This window comes from Epinephelus fuscoguttatus, linkage group LG17, assembly GCF_011397635.1.
Source record: "Epinephelus fuscoguttatus linkage group LG17, E.fuscoguttatus.final_Chr_v1".
NCBI classification, from domain to species: Eukaryota; Metazoa; Chordata; class Actinopteri; order Perciformes; family Serranidae; genus Epinephelus; species Epinephelus fuscoguttatus.
This window is the reverse complement of record NC_064768.1, coordinates 28,480,124-28,499,324: the sequence shown is the minus strand read 5'-3', so window position 1 is coordinate 28,499,324 and position 19,201 is coordinate 28,480,124. Positions and strand designations below refer to the sequence as shown.

Below are 19,201 nucleotides of genomic sequence, written 5' to 3'. Positions count from 1 at the left end.
CCTAGAGAGAGCTGAGGATTCAGCCGTAAACGAAAGCGTCACTGGGCAGAGTCCGATTTAAAGGTCCAGTGTGTAGGATTTCACATAATAAGCACATTTTCATTTGTGTCTAATCACCTGAAAATAGGAATCGTTGTGTTTTATTCACGTTAGAATGAGCGGATTATATTCACAAGGGGAGGAAGCAGGTCCTTGTCTGTGGAGATTGCAGTGTTGCACTGCCGTAATTCTACAGTGGTCCAAAACAGACAGACTAAACACTGGCTCCAGATAGGGCCATTCAGGTTTTCACATCAGCCACTGTATTTAGCAGCCCCTGTGTGACAAGAGCACAGGGAAAACACTGATGTTTTTTTTAACATGGAAGTGCTTTATTCAGTGTTTTTCCCAGTTTACATCACCGGGTCCATTAGTTTTGGAGAAGAAGAGATCTCTGTGGATAATTCAGCTCCTGGTAACAATTTCCTGAACATCTGAGAGCACACATTAGCAGCCCATCTGCAATGTACCAAATAGTGTTGGAGAAACACTGGTGTGTAACGTGAAACTGCTTGATTCAGTGGGAATTTTTTGTTTAGTCTAAATCACTGGGTCTGTTTGTTTTGGAGAGGAAGATAACACTGAACTTGCTTGCGTTTCTTGAAGACGTTTCGCTTTTCATCCAAGATGCTTCTCAGTTCTAACTGACTGGTGCAGAGTCGCAGGCTTTGAACTCAGTGTGGGTATGAACCCTTCCAGTATTGTAGAGGTCACATGTGAATTGTTGACCCACCTGGCCGTCACGTGTGTTGTCGACACACAGTAGCCTATAGAGCCTGCGACTCCACACCAGTCATTTAGAACTGAAGATGCTTCTTGGATGAGAGGCAAAACATCTTCAAGAAACGCAAGCGAGTCCAGTTGCCTACGATAGAGCACTTTTGATTACCATGACCTCAGTGGCGGCTGCTGGTCTTTCAAACAGGGGAAGCTCACTTTAAGTTTACATCATAAAATTTGTCATATTGTAGCGAGGCAGTAACTTATAAAAGGAACATTTAATTGAAGCCGTTTTTCAACCACACTCATGCCAAAGATCCACAGCAAAACACATCTCAAAGATTTTCAGATGGGGTTAAATACCTGAACTGTGTCTAAAACGGTGAAAATGGGCTATATGGCTTATGGAAATGAGGAACTACGGACGGCACTCTGTCAGAAGAGTCCACTCGCTGATGCCAGTGTGTATTTCCAAAACACTGTCAATCACAAAGGGGTTCAGCCTTTTAGACAATTCCTCCAATCATCATGTAAATTCAATAGTCCATATTTGACCATTTCTTCTATGAAATTTTAGGAGAAGTTCAGCCTCCCTTGTTGTCTCAGAGCAATCGCCCCTGCATGAACTGGATGACTGAGAATCTTCACAGACAGTGAACACTGAAGGAATTCTAACTGGGAGAAATTTGAGCTGGTTGTAATGTGCGATACTCACCGCTATATGCCACTAACTCCCCCTGAATTTTACACTCTGTTACATTAAGCACACAAGAAACTCTGCTGTCCGTCATACTTTAAGATCTGGAGTGTATAATGAAAATCAAAGTAAACTTAGCAGCAAGAGAGCAACTTTATTGAATAAACACCCTGTGCCACAGATCCCCTGGAAGAAGACATAAAAATAAGGATGGTGATTGTATTAAAATTGTTAATCCATACATAGATTACTACCGGCTGTAAAAATACACTTGAAATCTGTCTCTGCCAAGCACGAAGTCATCCATAACTCCCTACGTCACCGCCGATAGGGTAAACAGTTACAAAACCATTACAGAGATCTATGGGGCAATAAAAGGAACTCATCAATATTAATATCTCTATAAATATTAGAACGAGTTCTCACCGGGGGGGTTATTTCTCACTCTTGAGTGCTGCCTGGGTTGATCTGACAGACAGCTCTTTATTGGTGCTGGGGCTTTTTTCCCAAGAGGGAGGGACGCTCCTCCAGTTAGAAATAGATATCACACACATGTCAGCCCATTGGTGTGTTTGATTATGTGTAATCTAACACACATGCGTGGCCATCTGTCAGCAGTTAATTGTGACCACACGCATGGAAAAAGCATGGAGAGAGAGACACATGCTAGAAAATATGTAAGACTAAGTTCTCATATTCACTTTTATTGCTACTTTTTCTGACGTGGTTGTAAATTAAAATAATTGGAATCTGTTATTTGGACAAAACAAGCAATTTGAAGACATCGCCTTAGGCTCTGGGAGATTGCGGTTGCCATTTTTGTGTTTTATAATGTTTTATAAACAGTAATAGTCTACACAGTAGTCATTCATGACAATAATTATTAGTTGCTGCTCTTGACACAGATACTTGCTTTTACTTTCCCCCAATTATGTACGTTAATAAACAGAATAAAAAGCACATTGTTTAACTGAAGTCAACAAAAAGTAACACATCAATCAAGAGTGAATAAAAGCATCTGATTTGCATCACTGTGCTGACAGATCTATTCATGTCAGCGCCAACGGGAAGATGCGTTAACACACACACATACCATGTTTACATCGTACAGAATAAATGGTACAGACCGTTTGCAGAATTGTTAGTGTGACTTGGGTTTCATATTCTTGAACATTGGATTTTGGCTGATGTAAGGCATTCATTAGTGGATAACCACAACAATTGTGCATTTTATGAGAACAGCATGAAATTTCTACAAAGTGCACACCATGATGTTTATTTTCAGAAGTGTAGGGACGCTGGATCTGACCTCTGAGCGCCATGGGAGGTCAAATCCAAGATGGCCACCAGTTCACTGGGTCTGATGTTCAAATGCATTAAATTTGACACCAAACTGTGTAGAAAAACATTTACGGTGTCATTTCCAACTTATTTCGGGGTGGCTATTAATTTGGTAATGCTTCTGAGTTCGCCAGAACTCAATAAAATGAAGATCTGTGGTAAAAATGTGGACCTATTTTATGGTTTTTATAATAGGTGGTTCAGGTACAGGAAAGAACTATGTAATCAGAGTGCTACTGTATGAGGCAGCGAGGTTACTATTGACACTGTGTTGTTACCCTGAGGACATTTGTGTATTGTTCACTGTTCCGACAGCCATTGCACACAATTGACATGCTTCAGTTATTCATAATACACTTGGCACAGACATGAACTTACCCCACACACCTTTGTGTGGGGAAAAGATCAGTAGCATGCCAAATACAGTAATCAGCAAATGTTAATAATTTATTAGATATTCATAGTTAATCATTAACTGATGACATATATTCATTGCAGATAAAGGCAGATCAAGTGTGGTTGCTGTTGGAGATTTTTTCCAGCTGGCTCTAGTAAAAGGGAAGTTATTGTATGTTGACGAAGTGGGTGTTTACCTGTGGTGTAACGTATTTAAAGTTGTCGAGTTAAAGACTATTGTTAGGCAGGAAGATGCTGTGTTTGCAGAGTTATTAAATATACCGAAGACACATTCAAAAGGAACGCCATTGTAAGCAAGTTATGTAGATTTGTTAAAGAGGCGTGAAAGACAGTTCACCTTTGTACATATGCCCTACGAATGCTCAAGTTAAAATAAACTTTATGGTAAATATTAATGACGCTATGTCATGCTTTTCTTATAAACTGCACAATTGTTACAATGTGAGGGCTTATCCACTGTACTATTGCACCAATAGTACACCAATTTAGCACCAATTCAGACATCTGTGAGCTTTCACAAAAGAACTGAGCTTCCCATTTGTAATGACGACTTAAATGTTGATGTGAATGGTACATACAATTTGTAAACTGCTAACTATTAACATTGTTTTTTTAGTTTATTGACTTGAATGCAAAGTATGTGATTTCTGCCGCTAGAGGTCACAAAAACAAAATAATACAAATTTTGGTGATGTCATGAAGTAGTGAGGGATCATGGGAGTTGGGGTCTTCATTCTCGAACAACCACCATCACTGATGAAAATGTATCGAACATTACTCGGGCAAAAATCATGTAGTTGTCACTACAAATTAGCCACAGAGACCAAAAACGTTTTTTTGCACCAGGTTGTAAACATGTTTATTTCTGCTGTAAAGTTGGGCATTTTAAGATGGTGGTCTTCTGGGATTAACTCACTTTTGAAGCCAGCCTCAAATGTCAACTAGAAGAACTGCAGTTTCAGCACTTCCATTTTCAGCCCGGGAAGTTGCCTCTTGCGACTACCCATACAGCTACTGTAGCTAATGTTATGTGATGTAACCCAGTGCTGTTGTCCGTGGTCAGAACAAGTCACACAATAGCACAAAAAACAATCAATTTAAACAGCAGTAGACCAGCAACTCCCGTGTTGTGTGAGGTAAAATTAGTGTTTTATCAAAGGAGTCTGGTGGCTTTGAAGAGAGCAATATAACGGCTTCAGCTGGGTAATCAATCAAGCATATTTAGCCACCTAAAAACAAGCTATATCAGTTTAAGTTTACGCTATATTTAAAATACTTTTACCGCTTTATCTGCCGTCGGACAGCCCTTTCTGAAGCTGTTATCTATGCTCTCTTCAAAGCCACCAGACTCCTTTGACAAAAACAGTCATTTTACATTGCAGAACACGGGAGTTGCTGGTCCCCTGCTGCCTTGATCAGTTATTGTTTTACAACTTTAGGTAATTATATTAAAACATTAGGTCCCATAGAACAATATTTCATATACAGTACAATTATATCAGTGCATACACAGTCTCTCTCTCACACACATACACACACTAAGACAAAACTGTGCACAGTGGCGCAAGTGCACTCTTCCTCCAGTCAAAGAAGCAGTCATTGCTGTTTTCTCCGGTGAGCGACAGTCATTATGCCAACACCACACTCATATCAGACATTCATAGTGCAGATCATGGCGTGCTGAGCACCCTCTAAACAACAGCAACATTTCTCTTTAAATCGTCCCCTCCTCTCCACCTGATTCCTCATGCATGTGGTGGGAGGTGAAGCATTTATCATATGCAAATTGGTGTTTGACTGCCCTGCCATGTGTTCAATGGTTAACTCCACCTTCAGTGAATGGGACCTTAATGTAGGATGCTGGTACCATGGCAACAAGCTAGCCTATTATGGAAATGGAACTCTATGTCGGCCATGCATGCAAACAAATCAGGACCGAGCTGTGTTATCTGGGTGGGAGATAGATGGAGGGAAGTGCAGGAAACGAGATGAGGAGATATAGGCCAAGATGATGAGAGAGGAGATGAGACTGAGTGTGTGTGTGTGTGTGTGTGTGTGTGTGTGTGTGTGTGTGTGTGTGTGTGTGTGTGTGCTACATGTGTAACGAGGGAGAGATAGATTTTAGATAGACTAGACAAGATGGAGATATAGAGAAAGACAAAGTAATAGAAGAACTGAAGTGCAGAATAGATAAGGGATACTTTAATTGTCTTCACTGTAAAGCAATTAATTTGTACTTATCTTTTTTGAATATTTACACGTTGATAATAAAACCTATTATCAACTTGATTGATAGGAAAAGAGAAAGCTGGATAGGATAGGATAGGATAGGATAGGATAGGATAGGATAGGATAGGGGACAGATGTTTTAACATACAGTAATAGCTGCAATGGAAATATGAGGCTCTGTTGGTCATCAGCCAAAGAGTGAATCAACCGATCCACTTAGATCCAATGCCTAATGGCCAATGCCAACATTCATTATCCAGTATTTTGCGAATGGGAGAAAAGAAAAACTGCCTGGAATACATGCAGCGTAATGGCCTGCATTAATGTCACTCCACAAATCGTCAACAAATAGTGACTTAGAAGCGATTTTTTTTTTTGTAAATCCCAGAAATCACTAACATCTTCAATTAGCTCCATAAGGTAGAGACACTATTACGCTCTCAATCCTCATAAGTTTGAACAAGCAATGTCTTATCACATGAGGCGAGATGGTGACTAATGTCTAAAAATAATAAAAAGTGACACTCAGATTTGTCCAGTACAACTTATCCTCTGGCTTATTTTTATAGAAATGACACTCATGGCCGACCAGGCTGTCAAGCCAGTTTATTTTTGACAAACTTTTGGCCAACTAAATGGGTTACCTAAATCTTATATAACTCTTAGCATTAAAATAGCATTAGGCTACTTATGCAAAATAGAAAGTGGAGGGAAAAAAAGGATGGCATGAGGTAAAAATGGGTAGGAGTTTCTGGAAGTGCATGACATGCAATATTATGCACTCTGAGTGGTGTGGCTTTGAGGAGAGATGGGAGGTAAGACAGATGAAAGAAGACAGACAGAAAGAGGGAGGTAACAGATGCTGGGTGGTTGTTCAGTTCAGGCTGTTTTGCAGCCTGTTGACACTGTGTATAAGGCACGTTTGACATATCTCCACTTCCTCCAGTTGTACAAAAAATGAAGTCAAAATTTTCCCTGATACAGGTGCTGCCATCTTGCGCTGGTGACGTCATTTGGAGACAGATGCTGTTTCTCAAATCGCATACTTCTGTACTACTTACACTTAATACTTTGAGTGCATGAGTGCCTTCACACTAAGAAGTACGGAAAAATGCAGTGCACTATGAGTACCCGTATGGTGCACTCAAAACGGTCAAGAAGTTGAGTGTGGAACTATGGACACTTCTCGCTCTCAATGGTCGCCATCTTGGCTACATGGGGAAGAGGAGGGACCACTTTTCAAACTGGAAATGGCGGCTGAGGACTGTGCGACCATTACCGTCGCTGCATTGTACAAATACATGTGTTTTTGCTCTAAGCACCACTATACTGTTGTCGGGTATAAGCCAGCAGTATGTTTATTGGGTTAATTTAGCAGTCTTTAATGATTTGGTACCGCGAACGATAACGCAAATGCTAATGCTAGTTTGCTAACTAGCTCATTTGTGATCATCATTTCCAGTAAGTGCACAACGGCAGTGTTTGTTTTGAGACAACACTACCCTGTCGAAATTTGTGCACTACGCCAATAAGTACATAGTACACATGGTATACTACATGGAAGTGTATTGACACAATTTTAAACACAGCAAGAGTCTGTGCACAAGGAATCAGGAAGTGGAGCTGTGGTATCAAGTTCCCGTCCATACTCCCATCTGACCCAGTTTGATTTTTTAGTCTGGCCCATGTCCCATCTGCTAACATAGACGGAGCAGGTTTTTGACCTATACTGCAGCCAGCCACCAGGGGGCGATCAAGATATTTTGGCTTCACTTTTGGGCATCCGTCATGCCGTCCATTTTTATATAGGCTACACTCATTGAGGTATAGTGTCCTCCAGCTCTCAGTCAGATCCACCTTACACTCATCCAAATATGGTCACTGCTGGCTCCAAAAACCAAGATGGCGATGGCCCAAATGCTGAAAACAGGAGTCCACAAACCAGTAACAGTGACCAGTGACATCATAGTGGCTGCATCCTAATCCAAACAAAGATGGTAGCCAGTTATCACACATCTGCTTACTGAATTTGCACAACTTCTTTACAGTATTTTATATTTTCATACAAAATTACATGTTAATATTTTGTTGGTATTTTACAAAAACACCAGGTACGACTGTCATGTCCGGCTACCTGTAATAGGACATACAAGAGAAACTAGATGAAACTAGACTTACATCTGTGCACTGTGCTGTTTGTATGAAGTGTAGCTGCAGAAACACAGACTACTTGACTGACTTAGCATTTCCTATTACAGCAGACAGGAGAGTACGCCACAGACGACGAGGAGGCAGGGACAACGGTGGCAGGCGAGGACAAGAGCATCGAGGTGTTTGACTTGCCAGAATCGGAGGACATCTTGTCTCCCTCGGAGCTGGACGCCACTAAACTCTACCAGAAGTTCAGAGAGGTAAACCAAGATACTTTCTCATCTGTAGTTTAATCCCTACTCTTGATTATGTGATGATAATGGGAGCCCACCACATTTTTCCCTGTCAGTGCTTTGAAGAATACATTTCAAAGAATAAATACACCCACACACTCACTAGAATAACGTACCCACAGCAAAGAAGGTAATTCAATTAAACAACAAAAGATACCAACACAATGGAGTCTAGCACTCCTGCTTTACTTGGCAGAGTTATATTCTTTTGTCGAGATCTAAGATCCGCTTACTCTCTCTAATTCCTAATCTGGATGATTAGAGCGTGAATACAAAGCGATGTAAGACCTATGCTCATTACATCTCTAATTACCCATGTTTAGTTAAAACCCACAGATGAGAAGAGGGAGCTAACACTTTAAACCTGTATTTGAATCGATTTGTATCCTGATCTTGGCAACTCTTAAAAAGCCTGGCCTCTGAGAATAGAAGCACAATTTGTTGAACTTTTGCCTCCACTGCTTTCAATGAACTCACCTTAAAAACCACAGCGATAAAAACGGAACATGAATTCACTGGCTGTTAACATGATTCTGTTTTTTGTTTTTTTTTATGCTGCCGAGAAGCCGCTAATATTGATTGAGCACTCCAGCGCTGTTTTTGGCATCGCTTGAGCCTTTCTGTAGACCGCCAGAATAGCTGTATGACACATTTAACAAATGGCTTCAGCTGCACTGCAGGCACCTCAGGGGGATATCGAGTGAAACTATAATGCAATCCCTGGTCACAGGATGTATACATTTGTTCTATTTCCTCATTTTCTCTGCAGGTTGACCTCTGTCACCCAGAGTGTAGCTTTTACCTTTTTCATTTAAAGGCCGCTACCAATTCTCACTTCTTCTTTTTTTTTCTTTGCTGCCTTTTACACACTCAAGGAAAAAAGAATCCATGCGGTGGGAAATAAGCCTTAAAACATAGTGCTTGTGTAGTTCACACAAAAAAATCTCTTTTTTATCCTCTTAACGTCCTCTTTTAAAATAATGTTCCCTACCAGGCTGCTGCTCAAGTCCATTTACTTTTTGATGATGTTTTGACTTATGCTTCGGAGCCAAGAGTAATTAATAATGCCTCAGTCAACACAGACGTATTGACTGATTTACTCATACTCTTCTGGGCACACACACACACATCACTAAATACTCTATTTAAATCCCAGTCTTCGTCAGCTCACCTCAGAAAGACATTGAACCCACCCACAGTAGAAACAGCATGCTTTACAAAACTTGGTCTAATCATCAGCAGATGTAAATTTAAATTAGAATGATATTAACATAATCAGGATCATGACATGCACTGACTTTAATATGGTATGTATGTTGAGCACAGATTTTCCAATCATTTAACCAAATTTCAGATTTACACTTTGACACAATTTCACGAGTCATTGCTCAATCTCCATATAGCCCCACTGCACAACTGAACATTGTTAAAATGTCTAATCACGATGTCAAGATAAGTGAAAAGATACCGAAGATGCCTCTCTGAGCTGTGAGGAAATTGTAAGATAATCCGTGTTGCTTTGTTATGTTGTGAGTAAAATTATGGTCCAAATGTGAATTTCCTTACGTGGTAATAAAGGATAGGTTTCCTTTTTTAATGTCTGACATGCCCATATGTACTTTGATTGCCTGACTGAAACAGTTTTTGTTTGCTGTAATCATTTCTGGACATTAAAGATGCTCTCCTGATGTTCTTCCAGTGGTGGTGATGGGGGGCAGCCTGTCCTCACTGTGATTTAAATTTAATGTGAAGCTTTAGCAGTCTGATTGAATTAAATCAAGTGGGTATCTTCCGAAGTTACAGTCTACTGGGATGGATTTGTTCTTTGTGTTTCCCCTGACAGTGTGTCTATGCTGAGCTGCAGTGGAGGGATAGTAACACAAGGCAGGCATTTGGCATTAAAAAGACTGTAACTTTAGAAGACACCCACCTAATTTGTCTAATTCAGACTCTTGAAGCCTTATAATAACTTGCGATAAACTCTTTTTTTTTTTTTTTTTGTTAAAGATATTTTCGGGCATTTTTTTGCCTTTAATGGACAGGACAGTTAAGTGTGAAAGGGGGAGAGAGAGAGGGGGGATGACATGCAGCAAAGAGCCACAGGCTGGACTCGAACCCAGGCCGCTGCAGCAACAGCCTTGTACATGGGGCGCCTGCTCTACCACTAAGCCACCGACGCCCCAACTTGCGATAAACTTTTGTCCCCCAGCTCTTACATTAGAGGCAAATTAAGAAGGGAGCAAAAAGTGTTGTAATCAATAAACATGTGGGCTATTGTTTAAAGGGGAGCTCTGATATTTTTCAACTTGGATCCTGTATTCCTAGGTTTTTGTGTCTAAGTGATTTGTAGGTTTGGGAGCAACAGGTTTTTTTAAAAAAAAACTTGGTCCAGCCTTTCTAATCCCATGTCAAAAATCTTGGTGTGATATTTGACCCCGCCTTTAATTTTTACAAATAAATAAATGCAGCAGTAAAAGCCAACTCTGCACCATTTCCAAAATCAAGCTATCTCTCTCCCTCAAAGACCTGGACACAGTCACCCACGCTCTCATCTCCTCCCGTTACCCCGTTACTGTAACTCTCTGTACACCGGTATCGGTCAGTCCTCTCTGACTCGGAGGAGAGACAATATCACACCTGTTTTGGCCTCTCTCCACTGGCTGCCTGTAAAGTTCAGACTTTAAGGTTCTCCTGTTAATGTACAAAGCCCTTAATGGTCTGGCGGCATCCTACATCGCAGACCTTCTAACCTACTATTCTACACCCAGGTCCCTCAGGTCAGCTGACTTGGGGCTCCTGGCTGTCCCACGCTCCAGACGTAAGCTCAGGGGTGATCGTGCCTTTGCTGTGTCTGCCCCAGAACTGTGGAACAGCATCCCCCTCCCAATCAGATCTGCCCCCACCACTGACTGTTGTAAGTCCAGACTCAAAACCTACTTTTATTCATTGACGTTTGAATCCTCCTGATGTGGTTCTCCCTGATGCATGGCTGTGTGTGTTGAGTCTCTAAATGTGTGAGCTGTGTACCTGACAGTTATGTATGCGTTTTTAGCATTTTATTCTTTTTGTACAGCACTGTGAGTTGTTTTTAAATGTGCTTTATAAATAGAGTTGAGTTGAGTTGAGTTGAGTTGAGTTGAGTTGAAGAGCACTGCAGAAACAGGCTGCAGTGTGACCACTCAGGGCAGGTGCGCCCCATAAATTAACATTCACAAGTGCTTGATTTTGCCACTGACAGGCTCTGACAGGCTCTGACATCATTATGGGAAATGACCTACAGAGAAGTGAAACATTGTTCTGCACCTTCTGCTTGTTTCGGTCTGTTTTGTGTCCAAGTCTTGCTAAAGGAGAAGACTTTTTTGCACTGTTGAAATCAGTTAATATTCAACCATGACATTGAAAATCTTACCGGCACTCCTCTCTCCAACTGTCACTTACACTAACATTTCCACTATTTTCTTTATGCAACAAGTCACCTCTCATGAGACGTCAGAATGAGATTTGGACACAAAACAGAATGGAACAAGCAAACGATACAGAGAAACATTTTATTCAGTTATTTTCCATAATGCGCTAACACAACAATAATAGCAATCTTAGCCAGTAGGTGGCAAAACAAGCACTTTTAGTTGACGTAAACCGACGGGACGCGCCTGCCCTGAGTTGTTATATTGTTGCCTGTTTCACCGGTCACAATACAAAAACATGAAACAATAGGGTGCAGGTTTTACACCTTTAAAGACAGCCTTTTTTTGAACCTATCCTTTAAAGTGAAAGAGAAATCAGACTTCAAATGGTGAGAGAGAGTACGGTCATTGTCAGTATTGTTACACTTGAAACTTTCCTATAGCTCCTAATATCCCTCCTTCCCCTTTTCTCTATTTCTGCCTCACTTACTAGAGCTCTTATTTGCTCCCATTTCCATATCTCTTGTTCCATATCCACTTCTTTTCCCGCCATCTCCTCTTCTCTTTTATGTCTGCTCTGTCATTATCTCTCAGCCTCTCTGTCTGCCTGTAAATGACTGCTCATCTCAGCTCCCATGCATAACTCCTTTGTCACTCTCCCTCCATTTCCAGCTCCATCCATCTGACATTTTACACTTCAGAAAGTACACTCGCCTTTTTGTCTTGAGATTTCAACAGCTTTAGACATGACATTTTTTTCTTGTTGGAATAATGTATGAATTTTTAAATGTACTGCTATGTTAAGTATTTTTTTAAAACTATCTTTCTCTAGCTCCTGCATCTCCTTCCCATTCCTCTGAGAGTGTGTGTCAGTGCAGGCGCCGGGATGCTGTCAGGGGAGGACAGGGTCGGCTGCCTCCGTCCGTCACACAGTATCGACAGCAAAGAGAGCCTGCGCAGCCATGCATTTGATTATCTGACCGCCCTCTCTTTTTCTCTCCTATCTTCTCTCTTTTCTCCGCCTCTGATTCCAACAGCTCCAGATCAAACACACAGTGACCGAGGCCGAGATCCAGAAGCTCAAAAACAAGGTAAGAGATTAAAACTGTCAGTGCGAGGGCTGGTTGTGGGTGCATGTGACGGAAGTTTGCCGGGAGTTCAAACAGTTTGTAAATGGATGTGGGACTGGTGTCAGGGCAACACGGGGGCAGGGGTTTAGGAATAGACTTTGTTCTTTAGAAATAGGAAGCAGATTATTTTGGTAAAACAGAAGCTGTTAAGGAATCTAATCATGCTTCTTGGAAGCGGTGCTATAGTTGCCTCTGCAAATGTTGACTAAAGCACCTGCTAGAGTTTCTGTTCACCTCTTTTTCTGCAAAGCTCTATGCTCGTATGTTTACCTATATACACATCTGAAGGATATAATTGATATGCTCTGTAAAATGTTAAGTGCCTCATTTGATTAATCCCCAAATTAATGTGCTGAGAGTTGATGTGATTAAACTAATCAGAGAAGCGGTGCCTAAAAAATGTTTTAAGATTGAGAGTAGATTCCACTTTTACTGAGAATTGATGCAATTTGTGCTCTCAGTACAGACTTTGCTGTAAAAGGAGTCTTTGTGAAGCATTTCTCATACACCATCTTTGTTTGATGTCATTCCCAATTTTAAAAATCTCATTTCTCATTGCATGCTTTCATGTAGTTTGAGTAAAAATACAACCACTAATGCTTCGGTTTGAGGGACAAACTGTACAAGATAAAATATGAAAGCTGTTATTCTGAACCACGGTATCTTTTTTTTAAAAATTAAATTAAAAAACAAACATTGTCTGGGATTTCTTACTCAGTAGCTAAAGCTGTTTTTGTCCCCTTCCAGCTGGCGTCAGTGGAGAGGGAGAAGCAGCGCTGGGAGAAGGAGAAGAGCCAGCTGAAGGCCAGCATCGAGGAGAACAAGGAGAGGATGCTGAAGCTGGAGAGCTACTGGATCGAAGCGCAGACCCTCTGCCACACAGTCAACGAGCACCTGAAGGAGGCGCAGGCTCAGTACCAAGCTCTGGAGAAGAAGTACAACAAAGCCAAGAAACTCATCAAAGACTTCCAGCAGAAGTGAGTGAACCTGGATTAAACCGGACATCCTTATCTGTGATGGAGGAATGGGGGAGGAATATATTGTGAATATGGAAGATTGTAGTGAGACATTTCAAACTTTTAGGAGTTTAACACAGTTTGACCTCAATTAAGGTGCATTTTTTGTTGTTTTGTTTGAAAGTGTATGATCACCTACAGTGCTGTGCATGCAAGGGATCAACAGAGGTGGGATTAGAACCCAAAGTTACTATAACTGAGCTTTTATTCTCTTACTGAGGTAATTTAAAATTGATTTCCTCATTTTGTTGGGACGAGGACCACAGAAAGTCAGACCTTATTTTGAAGACCACTGACCTAAACAATGCCAAATTAATATCTTTATATGAAGATGGGCAATGCATCCCCACTTGCCCTCACTGTATCCCAGATACAGCTGCTACCATTTTGTGCTGGTGCCATCATTTGGAGCCAGAGTCTGCGCAGTAGTGATCAGGAAGTGGAGTCATGGCATTGAGTTCCCACCCGTATACTGGTCCGACCCAACTGCAACACACTGATTGACACACACAGCTGTCAATCATGATGCCACACCCACTTTTTAAAGCAACTTATCAGAAAAATGAACACATAAACGTACATCATCATGATGAGAACGACCTTGGAAAAACTGATTTGAAGTGTACTGTGCTGTTTTTAGTTTTGCCCATGTCGCATCGGACTTGCTGAAAGAGGCTCTGGAGGGGGCGGGGTTTATTATCTATACCGCAGCCAGCTACCAGGGGGCAGTTGAGGTGTTTTGGCTTCACTTTTTGGGAACATGTCTATTTTTTTATACAGTTTATATGCCACATATCCAACACAAGTGATTAAGGCAATGTAAACGTACAATATTTAGTAAAATTCGTGAGAATGTACTTTAAAAACAATATAAAGCCACTATGTGAGTAATTTATACATCACATTTCAAAGTATTCTGACAGCATACATTTTTATTTGAAGAAAAAATACATAATTCCAGTGTTGCTTCCAGCCTATTAACCTCAGTGGACCTGGGTCAGATTTGTGGGTCAGCGTGCATTTCCGTGTCTGCAAAACCAAAACATTTCAAATCCTACAGCGCCTTTAATCTAAAGACAATGTTGGTGACAATCATTTCTTGAGAGAGAGACAGTTCAGGGCAGGACAAGGCCAAAGCTTCTCAACACAAGCTTCACTCTCAAGCTTTTTCCAGAGCTTTCAATCACATCTCAAGGTCTTTATCAGTGAAGAGAGTTTGCTCACCTCATCTCTCATGGAGTATGGAGCTCCTCTTTAACCTGCTTAGACAGCTTCCCCTGATGCTTCTTTAGTCTGTCTCTTTTTTTCTGTTTCAGGTCTGACTAGGTCAGTCTGTTGCTTTGGTTGTCACAGTTTAGTGTAGCATAATGCCATTAGAAACTTCTGTTTACTCACCTCTTTTAAACCAGCTCTGTCTCCTTGAGTTGTTCAAAGAGGCTCTTGAAACATCATTTACATGTCTATTAAAACTCATACAGTGGAAGCTTTTCTTTAAATGAGGTCATTGCGCCGTCCCCTGCCATTAAATGTACGCTTTAATAAATAATTTTAGATGACTTCCTGCATTATTCCCTTTAACAGCCTCTCTTGCTTCAGTGAACAGAAAAGAGAATATCCACTGCGTTTCTATCTGTGAGGCAGAGCGGCTCTTTTTATAGCCAAGTCTTATCCCATTTCAACAGTAAGAGCCGAGTCTCCATTCTCATGCAACGCAGCTCTCCTGCTTTTCAGTGCATTGATCTCTTTGGTCAGTCCCATCACAACCTCTCCTGCTCAGCTCCAGTCTGACTGCCTCTAATTGGCTCCGGCCCTGCAGGCCAAATGAAAGCTAACTGATGAAACAAACTCTCCATGCTGATCTGTAGCAGAGGACTGAGCTGCAGAGGAGGGACAGCAAGCTCACGGACCAAGGGCAAAGCAGGCATGAGGACACGGATGAATTTAGTATTCTTAAGGATAAAAACGTCTGTGTGCATTTTAGTCGTAGATATGTGTTGTTTGTGTTCAGTGTGAGCAGCAGGGTCAGAGTGAAGTCACGCTGACATCCTAAAACAGCCTTAGCTCCCTTATCGCCACAGCTGAAACTAAAGGCAGGCACTGTCACACATGGCTAAACTTGCACACACACACACGCACACACACACATAAATGCATCTCGTTTTCCTGTGTTAGCACACGCCTACTCACCACATTACGATCTCCCCTCCCTTTCATCTCCACAGAGAGGTGGAGTTTATCCAGAAGGAAGATGCGGAGAGGAGGCGGCTGGAGGAGGCAGAAAAAGCTCACCTGGCTGAGATCCAGGGACTGCAAGTCAGGGTAAAACAGATCTGCTTAACTTTACTCTGTCTATCTCTCACCTCCATCTTTCCCTGTATGCCTCTCTGTGTTTTAGCTGTTCTGTCCGTGTCTGCACAGTTCTGCATATTGGCCTCAAAACAACAGAAATCCCTGAAGTGAAAACTAACTAATGAACACTGCAGTTCTTCTCTGTACCTAATGATCAAGATTCTTGGGTTTTGCACATAACATATATTTATGCAGGTATTTTTTTCTTTTAGAGTATAGCCTGGAAATGTGTAAAGGCCCAGATACACCAAACTGACGTCAAAGAACTAGTGGTGACAAGGCCGATTGTTGAGTTGCTTCATGTTGCCTATGCCTCGACCAAAAAGTTGCACTTAAATACACCAAGAAGACTAAATCCAACTGCCAACTGGCGTGCAGGTTCTGCACCTGCATGAGAGGAAATAAAGCAAGATTTATGGTTGTGCGTAGACGTGTATTTGTGCAGTGGTGTGTCTGTGTCACTCTGCAGTTACACCTCCAAAACACTAGTCGGCGGCGGAGGTTTCTGAAAAGTAGTGTAAAGTTTAATTGATTTAAAACACACATTAAACATGGCTTAATAGAGACAATTTCAAACACAAGTACACAAATCAGCTTCACTATAACTCGCAGCATTCACAGACAAACACTTGTCCATATCTGGACACATTTTCCCCACAAATACAACATGCTAACATTATTAGCACAAGCCTATGGCATTTTACATTGTATAGATTAGCCTAGCGGCCAGTGATCTTTCCCTCTTCTCATATAAAACCAGGGACAACAACAACATTTAACAAAGGTAACAGTACATAATTTGGCTCCATTACAACTCACAAGATTCACTGACAAAACAACTGTCATACTTAACACCTATCCAAAGAAATACATAATGCTAACATTATTAGCGCAAGCCTATGGCATTTTACATTGTATGAATTAGCCTACCGAGGAGGAGAGATTTTCTCTGAACTACCAATCAGAGGGACTTCATTTACTGATGGGCTACGCCATCTCTGACGCTACTTCAGCTTGCTGAATCTGCCAAAACACAGTGTGAGACGCACCCCAAAAAATAAAGCGACAGTTGCTCACCAGCAGCCTGACATTGGCTAACCGTCAGCTTGGTGTGTCAGAGCCCTAAGAGAAATGAAATACAAACTCAGTGATCAACATTTTAAAGAAGCTCAATAACAGCAGTCCATTATGACTGCTTTCTCTCTGCGAGGCTTAAAAGTGCCGCTTCTGCCACAGTCCTCCTTGAACAGTGACAGCGGGTGGGCTGGAGGTGTCCAGGGGCCCGTGGTCGGCTCCACTGTCAAACTCTATATTGATTTTCTGCTTTCCCAGTCTTAAAACATGACAGTTGTGTTGTTTTCCGCTCAAGTCGCAGGCCATGCCCCACAGTTGAATGGGCAGTCAACCCGACTGTCCCCCTCTATTATTCTGCACAGTGAGCACTCACTCTCCCACTGCACTGCAATGGAAAGAGTGAATGGTGAAGTGTTACAAGCAAGAGTGGTGATAAAACAGTACATTCTGGAATTTAAGCCAACAGCAAGACAGGAGGGTTATGCTTTAACTAAACTGACATAGTGCTTCACTTGTGCTTTCCATGTGCACTTAGCCAACACCTGTAAGAGACTTCAGTATTTTCAAACTAAATTAAAAGATGAATTATGTGCTCGTCATCATGTAGGCCGTGTTTTGGTGCTTTTAAAGCAACTGTTTTGACAGGTAAACGCCTCGGGCTGATTAACATTGATCGGTTCCTCTCCCTCTACAGATTGCAGCATTAGAGTCCGAGCTAATGCAGCTGATGAAGCAGAACGGCATCCAAGTCAACAACAACAACAGCAACAGTGCCGAGAGGCTCAGCGCTCAGCAGCACAGCCCCAAAAGGGTTGTGGCACAGGCCAGAGGTGTGTGTGTGTGTGAGGGGACTGCTCTCTGCCAGGATCATTATTATGATATTGATTTGAAGGAATTGTTCCACATGTTAGAGAGAAGTTTGTTTCATGAAGATCGATACCACTGTCATTAAATATTAAGGTTAAGTCAGCAGCCGATTAGCTTAGAATAGCATAAAGACTGGAAACAGAAGGGAACAGCCTTGCTTCGTCCAGAGGTCATATCTCTCTTGCTACGTCCAGGTGCTGTCTCACTCCCTCTTTCTCTCCTTGCAGCTCTCGTACACATACAATTGAGGTTACATCCAGTAATTACTTTTTCTAATGGCAGAACATTACCCGCAGAGACACCAGGTGTTTCTGCAGCAGTATTCAATTGTGATGCTTATTACAACTTCAGTAGTATCTGCTGCCTTACATTCGACACAGCACCGCTCGCTGATGGGAGCAGCTTCAACCTGTGCTTGTCTTTGACTTCTTGCAGTTTCCGCTGGTTTCCTGGCAACCACAACTTGTCAATTTTACACTATGGCTTTTGTACCGATCAAACAAACAAAATATAACTTGTTATTTATTGAGCTTAAGATTTCTGTTCGGCTAGCTGTTTCCTCCTGTTCCCAGTCTTTCTATTCTCTTGGCTCCAGTTTCATATTGAGCTGACAGACATGAGAGTAGTGTTGATATATCTGTTTCCCAAAATGTAAACTATTCATTTAATGAAAGCTATGACACCTCAAATAGAAGAGTGAGCTGTAACACCTGCATCTCCTCATATTTATGTCTGATATACGGTCTTAAAGGTGTATTTATCTGCAGAGACTCTATCCTCTGATTTTATTTTCCTATTTTCTTCTTATTGTCTGTGTTCGGGACATTTATGGACGTGTACCACCACAGTGCTCAGGTGAAGTCAGGAGAGGTGCCAGACTGTAAACAGCAGGCATCCAAGACACACAGCACAGACAAAAAGAAGTACAGCAAGGCAAAACACTAAGCTACAATAAATCTAGTTTCACTTTCTCTGACTATTAACAAACAGTATCTGACAGTCTTGCATAGTATACCTTTAAATAACCCTTCAAAGTTTCCCCACTGCATTTGCTGTTTAGATAAAGTATCAACTGAGTACCTAGATTTTTATGCTGTCCCTAAAATGACCCATGATGCAACTGTTACCTTTTTTAGCCTCTGTAGTTTATTGACTCCTCTTGCCCCGTGAAGGGCATTCAGAAGCTTAGACTCTCTTATGGCTAAGATATTACACACACACACACACACACACACACACACACACACACACACACACAGTGAAACCTGGATTTCTTACGCTCACATCCTCCTCTCCTCCCCTTGCCTCCACCTTCAAACACACTTTCACCCCTGACTCTATGTTAACTTAGGACCTCCGCAAACAGAAACAAACACGTAATCCCTCCTGAGCACATCTGTTTTGTTTTGTTTTGTTGTCCTCAAGTCTTTTTAAGCTCCGCTGGCTTTATTTCAGTCACTATATCTGTCAG

General features: G+C 41.6%; 1 protein-coding gene across 5 annotated transcripts in view; it reads left to right on the top strand.

The window, feature by feature from the left end:
• Nucleotides 1-19,201, top strand: part of ppp1r9a (protein phosphatase 1, regulatory subunit 9A) — a 69,391-nt gene that overhangs the window by 40,750 nt on the left and 9,440 nt on the right. For all 5 annotated transcript variants that reach the window (XM_049603291.1, XM_049603294.1, XM_049603293.1 and 2 more), the window contains exons 7-11: nt 7,702-7,854; nt 12,332-12,385; nt 13,172-13,401; nt 15,663-15,759; nt 17,558-17,693. In XM_049603291.1, coding sequence (XP_049459248.1) covers nt 7,702-7,854; nt 12,332-12,385; nt 13,172-13,401; nt 15,663-15,759; nt 17,558-17,693 — 670 coding nt within the window. The remainder of the gene's footprint in view (nt 1-7,701; nt 7,855-12,331; nt 12,386-13,171; nt 13,402-15,662; nt 15,760-17,557; nt 17,694-19,201) is intronic.